We start from the raw sequence: 22,256 nt of genomic DNA, 5'->3' as shown, positions 1-22,256 counted from the left end.
TGTTGTTAGCACAGTGCTGAGGCTCCTGGAATAACAGAGAAACCCTTGTTTGCTGCACAGTTCAGGTCAAGTCTGAGGATGGGAGCTGAATTTCCATCCACGTGAGAGGCTCCACACCTGGAACAAGGGGGAACCTGAGCCCAGTTCTGTTCCTATAAACTGAATAATTCCAGAGTGTGGCTTCATCAGTCACACTGGGACAGCAGGACAGGAGTTGGGGTTATGAAACACTTCCCTTTCTCAGGATGAGGTGGAATCTCAGGAGGGCACAAACTAGTGGAAGAGCACAGAATCCCAGGATGGTTTGGGCTGGAAGGGCTTAAAGCTCATCTGCTTCCATGAATGCATGTAAAAGCCATTTCTACCTTTATGTAAAGTGGTTTATACAGTTACTATGCAACAATGAACCACATTTATTTGTGGAAGAACATCAAGACATCAGATATTATATTCTGGAAAATTTTATCTTCAAATAATAGATATTAGCAAAAAAACCAAGAGTCCTCACATACTGAGGTAAGACCTCACTCTGTTGCATTGGAGTTTACTGAGTTTTTTATGTCTTTCAAATAGTTTTAACTCTGTTGAGCAGTTTGCTGCTGTAAGGAGGGTCATAACCAAAAAAACAAAGCAGACTGATGTTTATATTTAATAAATAAATTTTTATTTAAAAATATCCTCTCTTTTATTCACAGTTTCAAGTCTGAAAAAGATAATACTATTCTTGATCAATTCCAACACAGCTGAAACCATTCACTTTCCAAAACAAAATCCCAGAGATGACTGATAAATTGCAAGAGTCACATCAAAGCTAGAAAGGCACAGGTTTTTGTGCAGGATCCTCCCTGGGATTAAGAAGTGCATCCACATATTCCACAGAAATCTCCTGGTATAGCTTGAGCTGCCTTTAGCAGTGAAGTGTTCTAGTGCAGCCCTGCTTACAAAACACATTTTGTTAAATACCAAACCAGAGCAGCTGTGAGGTTACATCTTTATGCAAAACATGGATTTCACTGCAAGAGAAAAATCAGGATTTTCCCCACGGTGCAAAAGTTACATTTTTATCTCCAGAACTCCAAGCTGGCATTTCAAACAAAGAAACGCTGGGAGCTGAACAAGGAGAGCTTTGTGGGGATAAAAAGGAATCCCTGTGCTTCCTCAGGTTCCAATGGAACAACAGTGGTGAGAAGTCACCCTGAATGAACAAGCATCCCAAGGGAGCACGGGCAGTGCTCCCAGCAAGGCACTGGTGCTGCAGCCTGCAGCTCTGCCCTCAGTGGGTGCCAGCCAGCTGCTCCAGCAGGGACAGCAGCAGCTCCGTGCGCTCCAGCAGCGACAGCCCCTTGTTGGCAGTGGCACGGAGCAGCAGGGAATAAACCTGCTTGTTTGTTTTCAGAACTGCTTCTTCCTCACTGCTGCCCCTGAAAAGAGAGCAGAGAATCCCAGCTCTTAACCTGACCACCACTCTTCGTTCTTATCAGATTATCTTCATTATTATCAAGAGCGTTATTAAATAATGTTGATGTCCCTGGGGACATCCTCAGCCTCCCACCATTCCCTGCACTGCAGTCAGAGCATTCTGTTTACACTGCAGGCAGGAACATAAAATATAATATAATATAAAATGTACAAGCAGCAGTCAGGTTAATTGCAAGTGCTTCAGGAATGACTGAGAAATGTTGAAGCAAATTAAATTCATCACGCACTTGGCAGGAATCAGGTTCATTTATTAAACTGAACAGGTACTCAATAAAAAGCCACTGAAATGCAAAGTGTTTCTGGAATAAGTTAAAAGTATTCCCAGAACAAAGTATTACTTTCAATTACTTCCCCCCCGCCCCCGATTTGCACAGCCAAATTCTGTTCTGCTCAAATTCTCCCACTTTGGGAGGGTAAAACTGATTTCATCCATTCTGACTGCCAGGCTGCAAGTCTGGCTATCAAACACTGATTTTCCTACATGTTCTGTTTTTTGCCAAAGTGAGACCTGAGACCCTGAAGCAGAACTTTGAGCTCCAGTTTCCTCCCTTTTTGCCCCATTATTAAAGCAGAAGGCAGAACTTCCCCTCTGCAGAGAAGGGAGGAAATGCACACAGGATGTACAGAAGGCACAAGAAAGGTTAATTCAAAGGCAGTTTCAAGCTTGGCCTCAAAGTTTCAAGGAGCTGAGCAGATTTAAGAGTCCCATTTCACATCATTCAAACTGTAACCGGTTCCCTGTGTGGAATCTTCAGTGCAAAACCTCAAGGTGATGCAAAGGTAAATGGGGGGGTAAAACCCTCCAAAACAAAAAATGAGGAGTTGCTTATGTTATGAGACAACAGAACTAAACTCATTTACTCAGTTAGCTGTGACATCTGCCTGGTAACAAATTATCCTGTAAAAATCCACCGTGTTTCACATATTTACATTGCCACCTTGTGGAAGCTCTTTTTTAGGAGGTGAAAGCTCCTAACATTGCCTGAAAAAAAGCTAAAAACGCACCCAGGCTGTGTTCTCTTCTCATGTTTTTTTATTTACCTGTCTCCCACTGTCAGCAGACAACTTCCTCACCACAATAACCTCAGTAAATTCTGTGACATCCATCCCTCTCTTGGCAGCATTACTGATATGCCTGAATTTCTTCTCAAGTGTTCTGCTTGCCAAACTCCACAGACATTTTATCAGCAAGGTGTACCAAGAGATCAACAGCACGCAGCAACTTCTTCCCCAGGAACTCTGCCCTCTCACACACCAATCCCATGTCAGTCAGGACAAAGCACACCAAGCTTCAACTTACCCAATCTTTTTTTTGCTTGAAGTTAACAATTTAATGGATTGGAGGAGAAGGAAAGACATCCTGGACTCAAAAATCCCGAGCAGTTTCAAGACTTCCTCTTTGTTAAGGCCTGCAGAGGAATCGTTCACTGACATGCTCTCAGCAGGACTTTTATCCTTGCTGATCTACAGGAGAGAAACAACCCAAAACAATTTGACTGAATTCCACCTTTTAAATACAGAGAGTGATTTAAAAAACCTCTCTTGCAGGTGAGCTGATTTTTATGTGTGTTACTCAAACTGCCAGCAAGGGACACACACATCAGCACATCCTGTAGTAATCCTTGACTGAGGCATCAGGAACATAATTCACACTGGCTACAGACAGCTCTGCACATTTTAATATTTAAATATTAAATATACCAGAGAGAGAGAACATTTTAATTATACAGATTCTGAAGTTCTCAGAGAAAACTTTTAAGGGATAACAGAGTTGCACAAGAGTCCATTCACATAGGCTGTCCACATCTGTACAAAAATGAATTTTAATCCATCTCTGGATCATGTTCTAGAGGAATTTTTTTTTAATCCACTTCCAGGTTAAGGAAGAACTGCAATACATCTAACTGTCCACACTCTTTAAGCCACTGGCTCTATGGAAAAGTAACCAAGGAATATTTTAACTATACAAGTGACCATTTTTTGGTGAAGGCACAAGCCAGAAGGGAGCAGGTATCACACCACTCAAAATTCCTTTACCTGTTCAGTTTCTGCCACAAGCTCCTTCCTGATGAGCTGAAATGCACCCTTGGTTTTGGTCATTATATCAAGGGCCCCAGACAGAGTCTTTAATTTCCCAGCACTGCTGTTCTGACCTAAAAAAAAAAAAAAAAACAAAAACAAGCCAAACCAAAAACATAAAAAGGAAGAACAAAAGGCTTGTGTTACAGACTGTATTTTTCTTCCACCCAAAGACTTTAAGAGTTAGGAAGAAAGCAGATACTGCCCTAGTCAGCTGAAAACCAGAAAGAAAAAAGTGCCTTGCCTCCTCTCTTCAGGAAAATTTTATTCTGATTGCTCCTGCTCTCATATAAATCTAGTTATGTAGAAACAAAACTAAGTAGGTAGTGGTGGCTTGGAAAGCTGGTTAAAGCCAGAGCTGCACTTACTGGCCATCTGGAACTCTGCAAAGGCCACTCTCTCCAGCTGCACACGCAGGAACTCACAGGGGGCATCCTTCAGCAGCTGGAAGAGTCGCACTGCTTTGCTGTAGTGGAGATCAGCAAGGACACGGTGCTGCTTCCTCAGGTGCTCATCCCCAACCTGCACTCACAGGAGAGCACAGAGTCAACCCCCCCACTCTGGATGTTCCTGAGGAACCACTGGAAAGAGAGGGCTGGGAAACAGCACTCCTTTCTTTGGTTAATTAATTGAAATAAATATATCCCAGCTACAGGTAGAAGGAGAAATAGCTGCTCCACATGCATTGACCATGTTAAGGATGGAATTTAGAAAATGCAAGAGCCTGGAGCAATACCTGGTTCCTGAGGCAGCTGTGGTACATTGAAGCCAGCCTGTGGTGGATGGTGGCAGCTCGGTACTGGCACAGGGGCTGTCGTTCAGACGCTGTATCAACATCACAGTACTTCAAGGACTTCATCATGGCTTCACTGACTTCCTTCTCTATCTACAACAGAAATAAATAAATACAAATTTAAGAACAAATCCCTGAAGAGGGGCTTTTCACAAGGGCACATAGTATAGGACAAAGGGGAAACAGCTTTAAGCTGAAGGAAGATTTAGGGCAAAGTAGGGAAGGAATTGCTCCCTGTGAGGGTGGGGAGGCCCTAGCAAAGGGTGCTCAGAGAAGCTGTGGGTGCCCCTGGATCCCTGGAAGTGTCCAAGCCAGGTTGGACACTGGGGCTTGGAGCAGCCTGGGACATGGAAAGTGTCCCTGCCCATGGCAGGGGTGGCACTGGATGGGTTTCAAGGTCTTTTCCAACTCAAACTACTGTATGATTTTACAGTTTCAGTATCAATTTTTCTCCCTCCTGTTGAGTTTTCCAGGATGCCAACAATGCATTTTTTCAGACACAATGAATGCCCTGTTACCTGTTCCTGAGCCTTTCTGGATAAGGGAGCATAGTCCTGCTGCAGAGTTGCCATGGTGAAATATGTTGTAGACAGCTCCCAGTTCACAGAATCCCAAACAGCTGGATGCACATCCCTCTTCCCCAGGGACCTCAATGCCTTCAGGTAGTAGTCAATAGCCTACAAATGCCAAAATCATGCACACACAGTTGCTGCCTGCATTTCTCACAACTAGAAATCAACTTCCCTTTATTTAAAATATCTCCCTGAGCCTTCTTCAGTATGTCCCATTTGATAATCACTTTAATTCTGAGCATGTCGTTCTTCTCCCTTGTGTGTGGCACTGCATTATGTTCAGTATCAGCATCTGACTGTCTCAGCAATCAAACCTCAACACCAGCACTAAAGCCCACACAGCATGGATTAGGATAGTATGAAAGCAGGACAGCTATCCCAGACTATTCCACCCAAATTTAAACATATTTACTAAAGCAGTTACAAATACCTCACAGTAAAAGGCATTTTGGGGCCTGAGCCCTGCTTAAACAGGGAGGTGTTACCTTATTGTAATAAAGGGCCTCTTCTGGGGAAAACTCCCTCTTGAAGTCCCCTTCAGCTGCACAGTGGGCCTGGGCACAGATCCTCATCAGCCTCCCCGTGTTGCACAGCAGGAGGGCAGCATTGGTGGCATCATCAATGGACTCAAAATTCTGAATTCCTTCTTCAAAGCAGGAGAAACTCTTCTTCCAGAGCTGCTGCTCTGTTGTTGAGACGTTTTTACTCACTAGGGTGAAGCACAAGGCTTAGAGACTCAAATTCCTCAGAGGTCCTGAACAAACCTTTCCATTCTGTCTCCCCTATAAATTATCTCTTAGAATTTAAGGGTGGTAAATGATTCTGAAAACCCAATTCACAGAAAACATTAATATTCCCATATGGTTGAGGGTTTAATCCCTGAAGTGCACCATTATACCTACTATATTTCCAAAAGAATTCCAATGATAGGACACACAAAACACCAGGAAATTAATAGGATGCACCAGATTTTGTTTCTACTCTATAAATTTTCAGTATGAAGCAAATAAAACATGACTATTACAGGCAGGTAAAATTCAGTATTTTAAGCTTTAATTTCAACTAAGTAACCTCTGCAAAAACCGAGAGATGATGGCAAATCAGAGAATTCAAAGTCCAAGCCAAAATTCATCAACTAACACTTGGACAAAGGTCACAGGGAACAGCTGGCATTTGGCAAATGGGAACTGTTTACAATGAACTATCAGCACCTCACTTGTTCTACTTAAGAGAACTCTTACTCCTAGACAATATTGGGTTTGCTTTCAAAAACAAAACCCCACTGAACACCTCACCCTAAAAAGCTTTTCCTCAAAAAAAGTCCACCAAAATAAACCAGAAGGAAAGCTTCCAAGGATTTACTGACCAAAAAATTCACAGGCTACTTTACTGAAGCTATTCTTATGTTTAAACTAAGCTGCTGCTTGTTCATGCTGGGCTAAACCCAACACATCAAGAATGCAACATGCCCTCCCTTTCACAACACAGTTTGAAGTTTCCCTGATGGCTTTTTGAGAGCATTCTACACATTTTAAAGGAATTTCTCCAAATGATATATTCCATTATTCAGTTTAGGCTCAATTAACTACAGTGTACAATCTACTGTAAACAAATAATCACAGTGGACTTAAAAAAACTACAGTCATTTAAATTTCCTCTTTATAATCAGAAATAGATTTTTCATAAAATTAGTGAACTTGATCACTGCTGTAGCTCCATGAAATGGTCAGGAATGGAAAAAGGATACTTGCCCACTCTCTCAGTCTGCACTGCAGCTGCCTGGTTCATGTAGAACACTCCAATCTCATTCCTGATATTGCCCATCCTCTTGAGCACCTGGATGTGCTGCTCTGGGTTTTGGCTTTTTAAGTTACTGAAGAGTAGGATTTCATAAGCTGCCTCATAGCATTTACAACTGACAGAAAGCTGGTATTCCAAGTCTGTGGATAAATCTGTAGCCCAGGCAAACACTGGAAAACAAAATGCAAAACCTTCGTGTCAAAAGTATTTCTCTAAGTCTAGGGGAAAATGTCCAGAGCAAGTACAAGACTCATGTCAGGTAGATTTTATTTATTATTGAAACAGTTACTGCCTTTAGTTGTTTCACAGCTTCAGGCCATGTCATACAATACCTTGACAACCTCCTTCTGTATGACAGGCAGGATGAGCCTTCTCTGAGGAAAACAGAAGTGAAGTGCAATAACCCTTCTGCCACAAGATCTCCTAGTGCCTGGTTTTGAGGAAACCCAATGGAATTTTCTATGTCTGTCATGTATCCAAAGTCTGGCACTTCTCTGTGTCAGGATCATACCTTGGCACCTGGATTCTCTGTGAAGGCTGTGTAATATCTCCTGATCTTCTTTAGTCTGGTAATTATATTCTTCAAGGTAAGCTGCTCTGTTGTTTGCATTCTGAGCCAGCATTAACTGGATATCTCCACAAAGGGTTAAGCACTGGCACAGGAACACCAGCACCTCAGGCAGCATGCTGCCACAGAGACAGCAGTAGGTATCTGGGGGGGAAAAAAAAAAAGCAAAAAAAAAAAAACCAAAAAAAAAAAAAAAAAAAAAAACCAAAAAAAAAAAACACATGGATGAGGGAGGGGGAAAGAGAAGAATTACACATCAAAAGGCTTGACACAAGCTGACAAGATAATTAGGTTTTATGTTACCTGTCTGCATACAGAGAATAAGTGTGACAACATGTTATCCTCAGAAGAAATAACCTAAAGTCACAGCTGCTCTACACAGCTGACAGTTTAAAAAGAGCCCTGTGTTGTCCAAGATGAATAGTCATTTTGATAATAATTACAAAAGCTAACCTGAGATTAAACCAAGAGAAAGCTGACTTTCTGCAGATTAACTCAAGGGAGATACAGCCTGCAAAATTAACTGCCAAAAGGTAGAGTTTAAAGTTGCTTCTCAAGTCTATAAAAGACTGAAAGATGCAGAGTGCTAAGTAATTGAGAAGTCTATTGATGCTTTGTGCTAAGATCAAGTGGGTTTGCTTTATAAATCTCCTCCTGCCCTAAGACAGAAGCCTTCTCTTATGGCAGGGAAATAGCAGCACTTTAGCACTAAGCTACTGGCATTTCCCAGTTAGTTACTCTCATTATGGCAGTATTAGTCTAAACAGCCTGTTTTTACTTTTTTCCTTTTCCTCAGTAACACTTCAAGGCGTATTCTATTTTAGAGGAGCATCCAATTAAGCTGCTGAAGAGGTTTAGTATTTCTCAGAGTCAAGGATATATTTAAATTCCATGGGAACCACCAGGGAAAAAAACACCAGCTTGCAGCAGCCTCACCTGGAGCACAGAATACTGTCTTGGCCTTGGTACCAGGGCAGACTCTCCCAGATTCAACTGCTCTGGAGCTCCAAATGTGCCCTCAAGTTCCCAACCTGTCAAAACGGGATCATCTTTCTATCCTCACTACACCCTTCTGTCCTGAGTACCAGACACTGAGTTTAATTAAAGACAAGCTTGTCAGACTTGTCACTGCACAGCACAAGGAAAAACCATGCACAGCAGTATCTGAAGTGGTGACAGGTACCTCCAGGCAGTGGCACAGGTGACAAATCCACTGAAGGCACTTACCATGGCACTGCAAGGCCAGCTTGATGTAGCGCAGCGCTCGCCCGTACTTCTGCAGGACCATGGCAGCATCAGACAGGACATAATAAGCTCTGGATGATTTCAGGATGAGCTGGAGTTTCATTTTATATTGCCACGATCCAGGAATCATTCCTGACTGACTGGAATGCTTCCCCTTCTGGAAGGAGCCCACTGTAAGAGGAAGAGAACCTTATCAGGGACTCTCCCCTCTAAAATATGCCAGAGGTTGGACACAACTCCATCTGCACAGGGAGGATGGGAATTCCTGACTACAGCCCTGCACAGGCAGAGCTCTGCCAGCCTGCCTGCCACTCCATACCATCTGCAAAACAGCCCCAACACGTGGCACTTTTCCATGCACTGCACCTGACACCAGCATGCTGGAATCCAGTGGGACAGTGGCACTACAGGTGACCTCTCTGACCTCAGCTTATGAAACACAGGAGCAAAGGCCAACACTACTCCCTCAGGGAGCAACAGGAAAAACCAAGGAAACCACAGGCAGAATTTGTCATGTTCTCCACCAAATCCTTAAGATAAATGCTCAGTTTCTGTATGAGCAGTCTCAGTGAGAAAGCTTCTATGTGTGGGTTTAGCCTCCAGCACACAAGAACCTGGATAACCTGGTCCTTCCCACAGGAAAAACAAGCACTTTCTCACACTCATTTCAAGATATCTTCTGCATATGGTTATGATGCTTTGCTTTGGTGCACTTTATGGAGCCAGAAGGAAGAGGTCACTGTTCCTGATTTAAGGCCTGTCCCTACCAAGGGACAGTTTTGCCCTCACAGTATTAGCACACAGAAATGAGTCTCTTGCTTAAGGTGGATTTATGAGGCCTGACTTGTAAACCCACTCTCTTACAATACATAAATATATAATAAATTCTTAAGCACTACATGTTCTATTAGGACAATGACAAATCTAAAACAGTAGCACCCCATCCAGCAGAAGACACACACACTGCAAATACCCTGTATCCATTCACTGTTCACAGGTAGCTCTCTTGAAGTTAGAAATTCCAGAATTTACAGCACTTATCCTTTCCATATGTATGTAAATATGTACACGTGGCAGAGAAAATACATAAATCACATCACAAACCAAACCCATGGACTGGGAAGCAGAAGTGAGTAAGTAGCACTGCTGCTACTTCAGGGATGGACTCAAGCACAGATCCAGGAAATAACTAAAAACTGACTTCTTATTCAGAGATTTTTCAAAGGAAGAAGGGAGGAGAAAGGAAAGAATAAAGAACTGCCAAAGTAGGCAAGACAAAGTTCTTTTGGGCTATGCTTACAGGGCTCCCTGCCCTGCAAAGAACTCTACTACTTTCAAACAAAAAGTCTTTCCTGGAACTCTTTATGTCACTCCAGAACAAAATAAAATAATGATACTGTAGTCTGAAACTTCTGGAATTTGAGTATTTAAGCAAACAAAACATCTTTTATTTGCTGCTTCCTTTCACAACTGTAGAGGTACAAGAAAGAAAATAAAATCCTAGTTAACATTTTATATGCAATTCAAGCACCAAGCCTAATGTAGGAACAACACCTGCCAGAAGGGAGAAGTTCTTCCAGAAAACATCCAGGTCACACACACACAAAGAAATTAAAGTCTATTTTTAAAACAACCCACAAAACTTAGTGCTCCACATACCAAACCTCAAAATACCAAGCCCTTATGGAAGTCATCTGAAAGCCACATCTAAACAGGGTCCAGTAAAATAATGTGTTGACTAATAAAAGATTCTTTGCTATGCAAAATAACTCAAATGAGTTTCTCTTTTCATATTTAAAAAGGAACAGACTGTTCTCCAATTTTCAGTGCACTTTTCCTTAGGCAATGGTGTAATTAGTGATTTAAACACACTGTTTTGACAATCAAAATAAAGTAGCAGCAGTTTGTGTTGGCACTGGAAAGGTCTTATTTGCACAACAATACCACTTACTTTTGTCTAGAAATAAGGCCATCTGTTTTTCCAGGGACTCAGGACCACCACTGGTGGATTCATCCTCATATTTCAATGGAATTGGAGTGCTGGGGTCAGCTGCAGGGAGATCACCTTCTTTTTTAACACTGCTGTCAACAGACTTCAAGCCCTGCAAAAAGAGAGAAATCATTTCATTCACCTTGAGAGCAATATTTAGCAAACACAGGGTGGATGAAGAATTGGGTGGGAGGTGAAGCATCCTCAGGAAGCTGGCAGTGAACTCACCTCCAGGACGTGGTTGAGCACCAGCCTGCAGCGCTCCTCAGTGCCATGACAGACAGGGAATGCACAGCTGGGCTTCAGTGGGGCACCAGGCAGGGAAGAGAAGAAATGTCAACACAGCAAATATCAAAATAACTGGCCAGAAGATGCAAATGAGAGGTAACATCAAGACAAAGTGGAATATGGTAACGAAAATATCTACATGAAGCCTGCTCTACCATAAAATTCAAATACCTCAGATTTTATGAGCAGCTCATGAAGTGTTTCTTTGCCCACTTCAGTTAACCTGAAGGCAAAATCAGGGACTTGAATTTCACTCCCCACTTTGTCCCATGAACTGAATCATCCAGGAAAACCCTTAAATACCCCCCCAGTGTCACTCACACGTATTCGATGCACAGACTTGTACTTTTCTGGTACTGACAGCTCCCCAACAGATTTGATTATTGCCACTGCTTTATTGTCATCTGGGGGATCAGAACTGTTGCTGTAAGAACCATTTTCATCACTGTCTGGCATCTCTTCCTCTTCCTCACTGTAACTTTCATCAGAATTTCCATTTATAGGGAAGTCTGCACTGTCTTCTTTTTTAGGTTCATCCAGCTGAAAAAGCTCTGACAACATGTAGTTTGCTGAAGCAATAATCTTTGCAAAGAAGAGAAAAAAATGATTTATTCTCAAGTTAAATTTTTCTTTTGACAGGCAAGAATATAAATTATCTTCAAAGAAGGAGTACAGAGGACATGCAAGAGGTGTTTGATAACCTGCAAATACAGCCTGAGCAAATTCCCTGCAAGGGAAAAGCATCCAAGCTGACTAAGCTTAGAAGAGAGTAAAAACCAACTGGTAGAGAACAAGCACTGCCTGTTCTAACAGCCCACAGGAGACAACACAAGAATCTTATGCAAGGAAAAAAAAAAAATTGAAGAAATGCCACAGGGATTTTGAAAACCTTTCACAATTCTAGAAGGAATCCACATTCTTATTAGTTTAATGTGTGTCATGTCTCCTCTTGTAATCCATTCTAAATATGATTCAGATTTTTCACATCACATTTTTGGGATTCATTTTCAGTTGAAAACAGTTTAAATCACTTAGAGACTCTCTAGCCCAGCCCACTTATCAAGGCAGGCTGCTTAGAACTGTGTCCAGCTGGGCTTTGGGTATCTGAAAGAATGGAGACTACAACTTCTCTGGTTGGCCTGTCCCAGTTTTCAGCCACTTTTGGGGTAAAGATGTTCATATATTCACACTTTACACTTTTTATCCAGGACTTGCTCCCAAAGGGCTCTCTGGCAGCAAGAACAACAGAGTGAATGTAATGAGAAGTTCTTTTTTGGGGCAGGACAGAAGACTTGTATTGCAATGAGGGTAGCAAAAAATACTAATTAAAAAAATAGGATGGGGATTCTTTAAAAATAAAATAAATTTTAAATTGTGTTTATAAATTTAAATTCTCTCCTTTGGGAGGAAGAAGTAGCACACTATTTATTACCAGGTTTATTATGACTACAGCATTGTTATATTTACACAAAAGTGCAAGAAAACATTGGATTCTTACTTGAGGATGTCTGCCATTGTCCAACAACTTCAGACAATTCAGGAGCAACGTTCTGATCGTGCCATAGTGTTTCTTGTTCTGGTTTTTCTTCAGCATCATATTGCAAGCAACTCTAAGAAAAAGTTGAACAAAACAGTGAAATCCCTGGATAAATTGTCTGTGCTAGAAAAAAAAAGAAGCTTTAAACATTCTTCAACTGTAGATCTTCCAAATAGGGGTCTACATGACTTTATCAGCAAAGAAGTTTTACATTGAGAAATGGTGAAAAAGAAAAAGTCTGTTTTGAACTAGTGGGACCAAGATTTAGCAAGTCTGTATATGAGTCTGTATATAATTGTCATTTGATCATTATTTTTGGTCTGTGTTCTCAACAGAACTGCACCGATAATTAAGTATTGCAACAAAAATGATAAAAACTCACTTGTACAGCAGAATTGCTACTGGCATTGTAAAAGGGTTTTGGTATTTGTCTTCAGTCTCTTCACAAAGTGTGGTGAGGTCATAGAGCTTTACTATGTCACTCCCACTTGCTGAAAAGAAAAATCTTTCATTAATCAACATCACATTAACATCAATCTTTTCTAACTGATCTAAATCTTCTTACCTTTAAACAGCCAATAGGTGTGTCCTTCTTTGGTGCAATTTGATTTCAGAAAAGACAAGATATTTTGAGCAATATCTTTTATCACTTTGGTAGAAAAATTAGAGTTTTCCAAATTGGGAATATCTTCAGTCTTGATCATTTCATATTTCTGCAAAGAATAGAAACTAAAACTCAAGCTTAGGAGTTTAGAATTCATATAGCAGTGTCTCTATCAACAGCTAAAAAAACGAAAGGCTGCTATTATGATAAATTGAGTTAATTTCCATTACTTACTTTAAGCAGGCACATCATGACTATGATACTCAATCTAAGCTTTAAGAAGGATCCATTTCTATCACAAATATGGTGAATGGAGAACAAAAGGTGAGGAAAAATAATGGGGAGAAGGTACAACAGCTGTTATTTCAATGAAACCTAGTCAGCCTAGGAAACAACTCCGGCCTACCAAGTAGAACAGAAACACAGGAGGTCTACAGTAAGACAGCATAAACAACATTCAAAAGCTTGTATCTGTCTTGGCAAGGGAACACTTCACATTTCAAGATGCTAGAAACTGATTTCTGCTGTTGCATTTTTTTATTTTTGCCTTCACTCAAACATCAGGGGAAGAAGGAATCTTGCATGCATGAAAAGGAGGGGAAGAAAGAACACACTATTTTTAGATGACTGCTGCAAACTGTCTAAGATTCATTCTGCAATGCAGGATTTTTGTCATCTCTGCTCAGAAGAGTGTGAAGGATCTGCTATAACTGAGGCAATTTTAGAAGATGAAGAATGAATTATTATTTTAAGGCATAATGCAAAGAGCCAGACATACCTGAACAATTCCATTGACATGAAAGCACATCACAAGCTCTGGTACGTTGCATATTAAGTTGTCCAACCAGTAGTCAATCCCTGTTAGCACATTTATTGGCTTGTTGTTATCCCTAAAACAAAATATTTCTGGTGTTGTTTAAATCTTTGTTTACCCTTCAGGAACTATTAGGGATGCTCACTAATGGCATTTGGGTTTAAGTCACCTGAGAGTGGATGAATACTAAAACAAGTATTTGTGAATTGCTGTATTAGTAAGTTATATAAAAGAAGATGCTCTAATCTCTCCAATGGAATATGCTCACATTCCATTAGTTTTTTGCCCATATTTAACAGGCTTCAGATATCACAGTATTACCAAGATAGTAAGTACTTCAGAAGTTTAAAGGAGCAGCACTTTCAGCTACAACTAATTATAGCACAAACCTTCTATCAGATCTTCCAGAATTCCTTGAAGAGCAAGGTACTGTTAATTCCTAGAATTCCATCTTTAAAAGATGATAAATACATCAAATGAGCTTCAGGTTTTTGCTCATTCTTTGCCTATGTAGAGGCAGGAACAGGAAGAGTGATAATGAAGGGACTGACATTAAATTGGGACTGGAACAGTTCCGTCCCACTGCTCAATAACATCTTAAATGCTTATGATCTACTGAAATTCAGACTCCCAGGAGGAGAAATATGACTGCTCTCTTTTATAAAAATAGCAAAAATGCTAACTAGGAAACAGAGTAACAAGTCAGTCAAGGCTGGTATAAATAATATCTAAGCTCACCTGAGACGCAGGCTCACAGCAGGGTATCTCCCACCTCCAAATATTGGCATATTTGATCCCACCAACATGTGGATATCTTCAAAGGTCCACAGGATATTACGAACAAAGTCATTTTTAAGTCCCTTCATTAAGAGCAAACAGAACGGGCCTGTAAGTCAGTGGTATAACACTTGTTCTCCATGACATTCTGTAGTATTATGAGACAGCAAGAAGCCAAAGCAGCAAATAAAAGCCAGCACGTGATGAACCCAGCACAGTCACAAAACTTAAAACTGCAGATGCCACAAAAGCTATTTCTACAGGGACTGAGGTTTGCCTTGGATCCAGTTTAGGCCCAGTTTGGGGGTTCTGGTTTAACCTGGGGGTTCAGCTCTCACATCAAGCATACCTGACTGTTCTCCCCGTCATTGAACAAAGGAGTCAGGTTTTGTTCTCTGGGGGCTGAGGCCACGTGCCCCACTAGATATGAGGGTTCAAGAGGCACATTTCCCTGTGGAGAGCACAAGGATAAGGAGTGATTCTGCTGCTGAGATCAAGTCAGCCATTTAAAAAAATATGAACAACAAAAGCATGTAAGGGAAAAAACTTTACCGCCAACAACTTTAAATAAACCTGCATTAAACTGCAAAAAGCCTCTAGACAGTGACTAGAATGCTTCTTTTCTACAGTTAGTGCCAAAATGTTGTATTTTGTAATATTCTCAGAGGTTTTAGCAAGAAATCAGAAAGTATTTATAGGAGATCCTTATCAACCTAGGGTCAAGACCAGATTCAGTGTCCAGAAGCAAAACCTCTATCCTGCTGGTTTATTTATAAACTGAAGAAAATGGCACTGTGCAAATGCACAACAGCTTCTTCATGATCAACAGTCTGCTGAATTGGGCAATGGCTCCTCAAGAGGGTGGAAAAGTCCTTTTTTTAAAAGCTTTCAAGCACTGAAGTGTTTCTGACACAACACATGCAGTTACAATTTTACGGATAATGTAGGTTAGAAACTCCCTAAATGTGGCAGATCAGTCTTAATACTGTGCAAGCACAACTGTAGCATCATTATTATATTAATGCAGACTGAAGACAACAGATCTTTCAACCACTTCAAAATTTAATCAATTCCTGTTTTATATTATCCACAAAAGCCACAGGAATTAACAGTTTTCATAAATAAGTTTAGCCAGAATAGAAACCCTGAATTAGGGCCTGATACTAATCATAGCTTGTTGCATAACTGCTGTAAACATCTCCTCTCCACTTGTGTAATCTCATGGCAAGTATTTTTAAGTACTGCTTAACTGTTTTCCCTTTTCAGAAATTTTGATTTTCCTCTTCATCTAATAAATTCAGGGCCACCAGAAGATGTATACTAATGGCAGATTTAAAAGGAAAGGCCAGAACTTCAAGCTTCCAAACACATCTTCTGATTATCAGGATTTCCCTACTTTTAGGTCAAGGCACCAATGAATACTCTTAGCCAAAGATTTTGTTTTTCAAAGATGCTGGGATAAATAGCAATTTAACATTACAGTGACAAAATAAATAGCTAAAATTTGGACCTCTGAACCACTGGCAAATCTGGAACTGCACCTCCTGCTAAGTTCTCCTCATGCCTTAGCTCAGCTCTTTCAGCAAAGAGAGCTGCAGCAGCACTTCTGAGAACCTTTCCATGTCTGTGGCTCTACAAACATTGTGGTGCCATGGAAAACATTCTCCACACCAACCTGGTTAGAGGCACCTGGATCTTCAGATAGCGAGGAAGGCATTTCAAAAGGAGCTGGCCAGGAGGCCCTTCCTGCTTCATCACTCTCACCTGCAACAGGACCCTCCTGGTGCTGCTTGGAAGTGGAAGGAACAGGCTGAGCAGCTCCATCTCCATTAATGCTAGCAAGAAAACATTTACAAGTTCAGCTGACAAGATGCAAACAGATCCATTTTTAGAGTTGTTATGTTTGATGCACTCTTGCCAACAAATGACTTGGCTGATATGCTGTTAATTAAGTCATGCTGTTTATTTCGTGCTTTGATATTTCAATTTTACAGTAAAATACTTCCATTTCTGTGAAAACATTTCATGTTATTTCCTGACCTCATCCCTCAATTCCCACTGTATAAGAAAAAAGCAGTAAATAAGTGAGACCATAATGGAATTCTAACATTTACTCCAAAACCAAAAACCAAGCAGAAGTGGTGCAAAATTCAAGTTTCAAGCAGACAAAAGGTTACCTGTAATACAAAAACTTAGAAAGTATTGCCTTCTGGTACCAATGTTCTTTACTCTTCTTTTTTCTTTGCCACTTCTGATCAATCAGCCTTTGATAAAACTCTTTCAGCCATGTCCAGTCCCCTGTCTAGGGAAGAGAAGAAACATGAAAAAAATGTCAAGAAGCATCGGCAAAGTAATCCAAGTGCTTTATAAACTTACAAATACTCATCCACAAGAGGAAACCCAGAAAATAACTTCAGATCTTAAGTCCTGAATCGGTAATTTACTGAAAACATACAGCTTCTAGGAAAGTTTTGTTCTTATTGATAATTTGACTTAATTAGAAAATCAGATATATGAGGTTACATAGTAAGAAACACATATTGCTTATAAAATCAAACCGTATAGCAATACTACACAAAAGTGAGACTTAGAATATTAACCCTACAATACCAAGAACACAGGACATCAGATGTAGTTTGTAGGTAAACTGATGCAGAATAGAACACCTTTGGTAGCCACATATGATTTTTAGGGATTTCCAGACATTTTCTTGCTGTCCTGGAATACTCTAGTCCTGGAATAATGCATTTTGCCCATGTGCCACAGTTATAAAGAACCAAGTGGTTCACCTGAGACGATCTCATGAAGAGTTCCTGGATATCCAGCTCATCCAACAGGAGTGTCCTCCCAATTCTGTGCACTGCCATGCTCACATGAGACTTGCTGTAAGGGATCTTCAGGAGTTTTTTGATGTTCTTGCAGAAGGAAAGAGAAAAGAGAGAATATTCAATATAATTATGCTTCATGCAAAGACAATTGTCAGGAAACTAAGGCCCCATCATGTGTAATAATGGGGAGACTCCAAATCTAAACTCCATCACTCCAAACATCCCCCCCTTCCTTCTTCTTTCCCCCAGTCCCTTTTGGTCAGTCAGGGTCACCTGTCCTGGCTGTCTCTCTTCCTGGCTTTCCATGCACTCCCACCTCCTGCCAGCACAGCTGGATGAGAAGCAGGAAAGGCCTTGGCTCTGTGTAAGTCCTGCTCAGCAATAGTCAAAATATATTTGTATTATCAACCTGTGCTCAGGATAATCCCAAAACAGTCCCTTACCAGCCACTGGGAAGAAAATTAATTCTACCTCAGCACCCATGGTCAAATAAAAACTGACAGTGCCAGGGATTTTAAAACCATTCCACAAGAAAATGCATTTGCTGAGGGCAGAGAACCCAAATGACAGTGATAAAGAGACCAAATCATCAGTAGAAACAAGACACGTAACTTAAACACATTCTCTGATTGGATCACCATGACCAGACAAAAATGATAAAAATATGCAAGTGGATGATTTTGATTGTAAACCTTGATTTCCACAGCAGGAATACCAATTCTTTGTCAGGTGTCCTAAGCAATCCAGGGATCTAAGTGTGAATACAAATCTGACAAACATTAACATTAGTGTGTTTTCTCTTCTGAGTATCCTCATCTGAATTCTACAGATATTACCAGCACCAAAAGAGCTGACAAGCTGACAAAAATCAAAGGAAGAAGAAGTTGGAGGGGAGCTCTCTGTTCTAGATAAGAACAGAAAAAAACAACTCGAGAGTAACAGTTTGCATCCAAATAACTGATTTCAAACACACAAGATAACTACCTTGCAAGACTGAGGTGCTGCATTCACTAAACTGCAACTTTAGCTGCAGATTATTTATAGAACTCCAGAGGAAATACGATTTTTTCTCTACATTTCTTATTCAGTGATCTCAGCTCCCTTACTTGGTGATCTGTGATTCATTAAGGGATCTTTCCTTTTCCCCAAAGGACACAAAGATGCCAGAAGCCATCACAGTATCTTTAAATAAAAGTTTACGCAATGTAAGAATTTGAAGGAGAGAATTTAAGATGCGTCCATACCTCTGAATCAGATACGACATCCACATCATTTCCAACTGAGTCAATGAAGTCATAGGCCATCCCAAAGCTATTTAAAAGAATATTACAAGTTAAGACAGTTCCAGTGTGACACTACAGACCTGGCTTTTATATCTATTTATTAGTGGCTATCTTTTTTTTTCCTCTGCCTTCACTCAGAGCCAGGATTGAAGCACGAGAGACAGATTTCAGACTCAGTTGTTTATTAATTCTTATCTCTAGCACAGTGAGTGCTACAGCACTTCCAGCTAACAAGCTAAAAATGACAAAATGGAGCCATATCTTGCTCGTTACAAGGTCTTTTAAAGGCAAACAGCTCCATTAAAAGCTAACATCTGTATTGTTTATACTTTTCACCCAATGACCAAACACCTGTGACCTGCACTGTGGGATTTTCTATCCACCAAAAACTATTACTTAAAAGCAAGAACAAAGTACAAGAAGGAAGAAAAAGACAACACCCCAGAACTTCCATCTTGTCCCATACCTATGACTGTATTCTAAAACCCCAAATTCCAAACCCTTTACCATGTGATATTACACACCTCTGTTCAAACCACACACCAGTGATCCCAACTCCATCACTCAAATTTAGAAGCCTTCTCCAAGAACTCAAATCAAAAGCAGTGCTCTTTTAAGGGTCAGTGCCAGAAAGCACAGAAAGTTCAAAACTCCCAGGCTTTAGAGTTCCAACATTATTATAAAGTCTTTGAAAGGTTTCATTAAAAAAATAACTCAGCTAAACATCACCAAGTGTAATGAGATCTAAAATTAACAAAGTGATTTTATCTTCATATTCTTCAAGATTTTCAAACATATATTTGAAAGTCCTTAGATCTAATTTCAGGACATTCTATAACACTTAAAGTTTTGTTGAAATCAAGAAAAATTAGAGAAAAGGAAGGACTCTGCAAACAAGAACAGTTCTTTGAGGAGTTTCTCTTTAAGGCATTAAGCATGTTATTAACTTTAGTAGCTGTAATTGAATTTTACCTCTTATTCACATTTTCCAGAACTGCCCTACATGCTGTAACAGACACATTGTCTCTTCCTCCACCCTCATTAAAGAAATTACAAAGTACTTAAGTTGGAATATTTCAATGTACAAATCATTCTTTAAAACAAATCCAAATACTACCAAAATCCAAAACATGCATGATGCACAAGTTATACCTTCATTATCAGCTTTTATACTGACACTAGAGAAAGAGACTGAACTGCCAGCCTCTATTTGGCAAACATAGTAACTAAAAAAAACATGAAAAATTCATAAAGCCCTGAAAAACATGTTGCTCTGCTCTGAAAAGTACAGCTTCTAAAAGAGAAGATGAGGATGTAAACACAGACCTTGAACAAACTGTTAAATTTCACTGACTGGCTGACTTGGTGTGAATTTGCTTGTTCAGCACAGGATTTGAGCCTCATGTTTATGAGCACTCTGAACTCAACTCATTCAACGATTTAGCAAATATCCACACTGAAAGCTAACACTGCTTCTTGGCTGGGCCCCTCATTTCACCTACAGTGTGATAGATGAAATTTCATTTGCCATTAGTCAGGTCCAGTTTCTAAAGATCCAGAAGAGCTAAACTGGTTTCCAAGGGGAACCACATGTTCCATTTCCACCTGTTATCAAAGGCAGAAGGGCTGGCTGAACCAGTCCAGTTTGATCTGGGCCAACCAGGGAAGAACAAAAAGTCAGTGTGACTGTCTGAGGCAAGGTGTCAATATGCACGTGAACAAAGTAATAACCAACATCATCAATCATTTACAGAAGAGACAAGATCAGAGCACAGAGGCAACAACTCAAGATGAAAAAGTAGAGGGAGAATGGTTAAGACAAAGCAATATGTAGTTGCTATGGTAAAACCTGTACCTTCTACTTTAAATGACACAGGATCCAAGTGCACAATCAGAATTATTCTTAAAGGCCTGGAAAAAAATAGGGGCTGCTGTTATTTACCTTGAGAAGGGTTTACTTTTCCTGCTGTTGCCCAGAATGGTTGTCCCTGCTGGTCCCAGCTTGGCACTTTCCCGTAACCAGTTGGCAGGAGGCAGCTTCAGGTCTGTTTTCTCCTGCAGGCGGGCAAAGGCTGCTTGAGGAGGGGCTGAGGAGTATTTCACCACAGCACTGCTCTTCACCTCATTGCCTCCAAGGAACAGCACCGACCCCTGGTTTCCAGAGAGAAATTAACCTTCTATTTAAGGCAATTAAAACTATCAGGCTTGCTCTGTAGTAAGTTATTGTTAATGCTAAGTGAACAAAATCCAGTCCTATATTTGCTTACCTTTCCCAAGCACACAGAGTTTCCCAGTTATCCCAATTCCAACTCGTGTCAAGCATAAGCTTAACTTTAGGATTTATCACAGCATCATTCAGTTCGGAAAAGACCTCCAAGATTATCAAGCCCAATCTGTGATGGATCACCACACTATCACCCAGACCAGAGCACTGAGCAACAATTCAATCTTTTCTTGAAAACCTCCAGGGATGGGGACTCCACCACTGCCTTGGAAGCCTATTCCAATGTTTGACAACCATTTCCATGAAGGAATTTCCCCAATATCCACCCTGAGGTCGTGCCCTCTCTTCCCTGGAGCAGATCCCAAATCCCCCCAGCTGTCCCCTCCTGTCAGGGAGTTGTGCAGAGCCACAAGGTTCCCCCTGAGCCTCCTTTTCTCCAGGCTGAGCCCCTTTCCAGCTCCCTCAGGAATTCTCCAGCTCCATTCCCTTCCCTAGACATGCTCCAGACCCTCAATGTCTTTCCTGATGTAACAGCACCAAAACCAATCCCAGAATTTGAGGCTGGACGTCAGCAGTGCCCAGCACAGGAGAACAACCACTGCCCTGGTCCTGTGGCCACACTGTGGCTGAGCCAGGCAGGGGACAGTGGCCTTCTTGCCCACCTGGGCACACTAAAGTATGAGAATGAAGTGCCAGCAAGGTCAGCTGCCCACACAACACAAAATCACTCAGAAAGGCTAGAAAAAACACATGACTCCCACTGAAATTTGGGAAAGTACGTGTTTATTTACACCAAGTGTTCACGAACACCATCATTACCACCAACATTAAATCTAAACACAAATAATAATGAATTAAATAAGCCTCGCGTCTGCCCATTTCTTTTGAAACACAGTAAAACATGCAGCTGTTACCCGAGTGCGAGGAGCTTTGAACTAACACATGTCGAGGGAAAAACAGCTCCACAGGACACCACTTACGTAAATGCGATGCACTTAGGCATAACAACAGCAACACCGCTCGCAATTAACGCTTAATCATAATTAGCGTGTTCCCTACCGCACTCCGGCCCTGACAAACCGGAAACAAGATCAAAAACACCGCTTCAATTAAAACACCACTGGGGGCTGTGTCTGTAGCTGAGGGCTCGACCCCCCCTCAGCCCCGCTACCTCACCTACCACGGCTCCCCCTCAGCGCCGCTCACCTGCTTGGGCTCCTCGGCGTCTCCCCTCAGCGGGGCAGCGGCGCCCGCGCCGCAGGACTCCTCCATGGTGGGGAATGGAGCGGGAATGGAGCGGGAACGGAGCCGGGAAGCGCCGGCGGGAGCGGAGCCGCTTCCCGGGGGCGGCCGGCCGGGAAGCGCCGCCTCTCGC

At 41.2% G+C, this 22,256-nt stretch overlaps 1 protein-coding gene across 2 annotated transcripts; it reads right to left on the bottom strand.

The window, feature by feature from the left end:
- Positions 1-641: 641 nt before the first annotated feature.
- EDRF1 (erythroid differentiation regulatory factor 1) lies at positions 642-22,256 on the bottom strand. Of its 2 annotated transcripts, XM_056494594.1 has the most exons (25): positions 22,088-22,256; positions 20,600-20,808; positions 18,619-18,685; positions 17,336-17,461; positions 16,724-16,848; positions 16,222-16,381; positions 14,896-14,997; positions 14,508-14,629; positions 13,734-13,845; positions 12,917-13,064; positions 12,734-12,842; positions 12,313-12,424; positions 11,136-11,396; positions 10,755-10,826; positions 10,488-10,638; positions 8,519-8,707; positions 7,235-7,435; positions 6,671-6,893; positions 5,409-5,628; positions 4,870-5,028; positions 4,295-4,444; positions 3,927-4,080; positions 3,517-3,632; positions 2,780-2,943; positions 642-1,421 (listed from the first exon to the last, which is right to left on the bottom strand). In XM_056494594.1, exons 1-25 carry the CDS (start codon positions 22,151-22,153, stop codon positions 1,274-1,276), a joined length of 3,666 nt encoding a protein of 1,221 aa, XP_056350569.1. In that variant the 5' UTR covers positions 22,154-22,256; the 3' UTR covers positions 642-1,273. The 2 variants fall into 2 exon arrangements, with proteins under 2 accessions (XP_056350569.1, XP_056350570.1); XM_056494595.1 differs by lacking the exon at positions 14,896-14,997.

Source organism: Oenanthe melanoleuca, chromosome 6 (assembly GCF_029582105.1).
Source record: "Oenanthe melanoleuca isolate GR-GAL-2019-014 chromosome 6, OMel1.0, whole genome shotgun sequence".
In the NCBI taxonomy this organism is placed as follows: Eukaryota; Metazoa; Chordata; class Aves; order Passeriformes; family Muscicapidae; genus Oenanthe; species Oenanthe melanoleuca.
The sequence above is the reverse complement of the archived record's forward strand: the minus strand, read 5'-3'. Positions and strand labels throughout refer to the sequence as shown.

What these genes read in the sequence shown, in the direction of transcription:
- EDRF1 (XM_056494594.1), bottom strand. Translation starts at nt 22,153, where the DNA reads ATGGAGGAGTCCTGCGGCGCGGGCGCCGCTGCCCCGCTGAGGGGAGAC. An exon ending in CAGACTGAGAGAGTGGGCAA is followed by an intron (nt 5,629 to 6,670) that starts GTATCCTTTTTC and finishes CACCCTAGTGAG; the next exon opens with TAAAAACGTCTCAACAACAG. An exon ending in CCAGAAAGGCTCAGGAACAG is followed by an intron (nt 4,445 to 4,869) that starts GTAACAGGGCAT and finishes TTTCTGTTGTAG; the next exon opens with ATAGAGAAGGAAGTCAGTGA.